At 38.6% G+C, this 4,424-nt stretch overlaps 1 protein-coding gene across 1 annotated transcript; it reads left to right on the top strand.

Annotated features, from left to right (window-relative positions):
- The first annotated feature begins 1,703 nt into the window (after positions 1–1,703).
- On the top strand, positions 1,704–2,933 carry LOC130802538 (uncharacterized). Its single transcript, XM_057666549.1, has 4 exons — positions 1,704–2,023; positions 2,126–2,364; positions 2,458–2,618; positions 2,700–2,933. Exons 1-4 carry the CDS (start codon positions 1,704–1,706, stop codon positions 2,931–2,933), a joined length of 954 nt encoding a protein of 317 aa, XP_057522532.1.
- Positions 2,934–4,424: the final 1,491 nt, after the last annotated feature.

Here is a 4,424-nt window from a genome sequence, read left to right as displayed (position 1 = left end):
CTACTGTTCCATTCTTTTCTGGTTTGAAAACCCTCATCCCTGGTTCGAAACCCCCATTTGCTACTGTTTTTACATCTACTGTTCCTTTAATGTTGAATACTACTGCTCCTTCTAATGTTGGTTCGAAAACCCTTTTCCCTGTTTTGAAGTTCCCATCTGCTACTGTTCATTTAATGTCGAATGATACTGTTATTATTGGTTCTAAAACCCTTGTTATGAATTCCCCCTTTGCTACTCGTACTATTGCTAAAATTAGTAAGGAGGATGTGGTGGAGGAAGTGTTTGGGAGAATGTGGTGGTGTGCTATGTTACTAGTGTAAACCCCTCGCTTCATGTGGTAAAGGGTTTTGTGCGTAAGATTTGGAAGCATCTATTAATTGACAAAATTGGTATGGTTAATCGAGGTGTTTTTATTGTTTGATTTCTTCAAAAAGAGCAGCAAGTACAGGCATGTAATATGAATGGTACTTTTTTTTATCGCAAACCATTTGTTGTTAAGCCATGGTCTACTAATATCTCCTTTGAAAAGTCCAGTCTTACCACAATTCCAGTTTGGGCTAAGCTCCCTAAATTGAATTTGAGATATTGGACTGATAGTATGTTAAAGAGGATAGCTGGCTATTTAGGATTGGTTTTTAAAGTTGATGAGGCTACTCTTTCGAAAACTAGAATGTCATTTGCAAGAGTCCTAGTGGAGATGATTGTTGAAGAAGGTTTTCCTGATAAGCTTTACTTTTCTAATGAGTATGATGAGATTATTACACAACCTGTGCAGTACGATTGGATTCCTATTTGGTGTTCAAAATGTTCATAATATGGCCATTCTGTTGGTGATTGTCGTTTAGGTAAACAACGGCCTTTGAAGCCACAGCTTGAGGTTGATGATGATGGTTTTCGGAGATATAGGAAGGGCTTCAAGCGAGTGGTGCCTACTGACCCAAGGCAGAATGATGATACGTAGCAACAAGCTAATCATCTAGGAAGTGATTCAGGTAGCAGCAGGATAAGCAACCAGAGTTGGATACTAATAGGGAGCAATGTGATAGGCAGGAACATGACCCCAAATTGGTTATGGTCGATTCTATTCACCCTGTAGTGCCAACTAGAAATGGTTTTAGTGTATTGGAGAGTTCTTCTGATTTTGATGTTCAAGATAATGTAGCAACATCTTTTATAGCACTGGGAGTTGATCCCATTCCCGGCAATTAATAGCATATGGGCATGGAATGTGCGAGGAGCTAATAAGGTTAATAAACAGATTGATATTGCAGATTTCATCCGACATAATAATATTAGCCTTATTGTTATCCTTGAGTCTAAGGTAAAGAGAGCAGATTTTGAGGGCTCTTTATCTTCATGTTTTTCCCAACTGGTGTGTTACTAATAATTTGGATTGGCATAAAGGGGGTCGTATTGTAGTTGCTTGGAATAGTGAGGATATGTATGTGGATATTTTGACTTACTCGAGTCAATTAATTCATGTTTTTGTTAAACCTAGAAATGGAGCTGTTTTCCACTACACTTTCGTTTATAGATCTACAAATAAGAGAGAGAGAGAGAGAGAGAGGGTGATGCTTTTCCAACAGCTTCATGATATTAGCAAAAGCGTTTGTGGTCCATGGATTGTTATGAGAGATTTTAATAGTGTTGCCAATATAAATGAGCACCATGGTATCCTAGTTCAACTTCATGAAATATAGCCTATGAGAGACTGTATGGCCAACTGTGATATTCATGATCTGCATTATAATGGACGATTCTATACTTGGAGTAATAAGCAAGTTAGTGAAAGGAGGGTCATGAGCAAGATCGATAGATTCCTTGGTAATGATCATTGGGAGGAGATCTTTCCTAATGTTGTGGTTACCTTTCTCCTAGAGGGCATCTATGACCATTCTCCTATGTTGGTGCAATTCTCTCTTCCTTGTAGGGGGAAGAAACCTTTTCGATTCTTTAGTGTTTGGTCTAACATGGATGATTTCTTAGACGTCATAAAGGGTGTTTGGGAAACTAATATTCAGGGGTACAGTCGCTATCAAATCTCTCAAAATTTGAAAATCCTTAAACAATTGCTCAGGGATAAGTGCGGTAGGGATCAAATTTAGATTGATATTGCTAACGCCAGAGAGGACTTGCTTGACATCCAAAACCAGATGCATACTCACTCGGAGAACTCTGAGCTAGCATCTAAAGAATCTGTTCTTGCTTCTCATCTACGGTTCTTACAAGCTGATCTCAAAGCCTCTTTGAGGAAAAAGGTTAAGCTTCAATGGATTAAGCTGGGGGATGATAATATTGCTTTTTTCCATAAAAGTATTAATCACCGTATTAGATGTAACAAAGTTAACTTCTTACACGTGAATGGTAAGGATATTTTTGATTCTGATCGAATACAGGCTGCATGTTTTGATCACTTCTCCAGTATCTTCACTTTAGTTCCTTAGACTTGTTCCTTAGTAAACATTCACATTGCTCAGAATGGCCCAATTTTGTCATCCCAAAAGGGTAAACTTCTGGATCTCAAATTTCCTAATGAGGAGATTAAGAATGCATTGGATGGTTTAAATAGTAAGTTTTATAAGGCTTCCTGGACTGTTGTTGGGGCTGGTGTTATTAAGGTAGTCAATTAGTTTTTTCAGAATAGTAAGATGCTTAAAAGCTGGAGCACGACCACTATTACCCTGATTCCTAAGATTCAGTGCCCTTCGCACCCTAGGGATTATCGACCTACTTCTTGTTGCCATATTCTGTATAAGTGTATTTCGAAACTTATTTGTTCTAGGCTTAAGTTGGTGCTTGGTGACCTTATTGATCAAGCTCAAGGTGCGTTGGCTGGTCGGAACATTATGCACAATATTCTTTTATGCCAGGATCTTGTTAAGCATTATTCTAGGAAAAATTGTGCTCCCAGTTGCCTCTTGAAGATTGATTGATGCAAGGCTTATGACACTATGAGCTAGCAATTTATTAAGGAGATGCTTGTTGTGCTGAATTTCCCTCCTACTTTTATCAAGATCATCATGACCTGTATTACCTCAATAAGTTATGTGATCATGCTCAATAGTATCCCTACTCCTATCTTTCATGCTAAGAGAGGTCTTCGTCAAGGAGACCCGCTTTCCCCTCTGCTTTTTGTTATTGGCATGGAATACTTGTCTCGTATCCTGAGAAGTGCAGAAGGTACCTTTCATTTCCATCCTAGATGCAAGACTATTATACTCTCTCATCTTTGTTTTGTAGACGATTTGATGTTATTTTGTAAAGGAGATGTGTCCTCTGTAAGATCTTTATGTAATTGCTTGCATTTATTTTCCCAAACTTCTGGGTTGCAAGCTTACTCAGCAAAGTCAGCTATCTACACAGCAGGAATGCCTAGTGATATTAAAGAGGAACTTAGGGGATCCTTTGTCTTAGTTTACTTATGGTTCTCTTCCATTCAAGTATCTCGGGGATCCTTTGTCTTCCAAACATCTTAGCATGGTTGATTATGAGCAGAATGCGGATAAAATGACATGGAGGATTCGAGCTTGGACTGCTAAGCATTTGTCTTATGCTGCTCGACTTCAGCTTATAAATTCAGTGTTGATAAGGATCTCGGCATATTAGTGTCAGATGTTTATTCTTACTTGCCGTTATTCATATTGTTAGTTCCATCTGCCGCTCTTTTTGATGGGTTGGTATTCATGACTCTCACAAGCCTGGTCATGTTAATTGGGATACTGTTTGTAAACCAAAAAAAGCCGGTGGTTTGGGAATTCGAAACCTTCAAGTTTGGAATGTTGCAGCTGTGGGGGAAATAGCTTGGCATATTTCTCATTTGTGGGAGTCCTTGTGGGTTAAATAGGTCCATGGTGTCTATACTAAGGGAGGCCAATGGGAGATCTTCAATGCACCTATCACAACTAGCTAGACATTGAAGAAAAGTTGTGCTGTGAAAGATCAACTCTTACCTTGGATTTGTAAGGTTCAATATTCAATACATGCTACTTATATGGCTTGTGTAGACTCTCATATTAAGGTCAGTTGGGTCAAATTGTTTGGAATAGACTTTCAATTCCAAAGACTCGCTTTAATTGTTGGATGGCTGCTCTTCAAAAGTTCAAAACGAAAGATAAATTGTTCCACTTTGGTGTGATTGATAATGATCTCTGTCCTCTTTGCGGCATTCGGTCTGAATCCAATACTCATCTATTTTTTGAATGTACATTCAGTTAGCAATGCCTATAGGAGATCAAGAGTTGGTCAGGAGTTCGTTTTAAACCTTTTTATAGCATGGATTTCAGGAAGCTCAAAGGTAATACCTTACATCGGAATGCTTTGTGTGCAATTTTTTCCTCCACTATTTACTAGATTTGGAGGTCTAGGAATGAAGCTATTTGGGATGGTTTTGTGAGATTACCTTAACAGCTCAGTCTCCGAGTTCA

This window comes from Amaranthus tricolor, chromosome 16 (genome assembly GCF_026212465.1).
Source record: "Amaranthus tricolor cultivar Red isolate AtriRed21 chromosome 16, ASM2621246v1, whole genome shotgun sequence".
NCBI classification, from domain to species: Eukaryota; Viridiplantae; Streptophyta; class Magnoliopsida; order Caryophyllales; family Amaranthaceae; genus Amaranthus; species Amaranthus tricolor.
The sequence above is the reverse complement of the archived record's forward strand: the minus strand, read 5'-3'. Positions and strand labels throughout refer to the sequence as shown.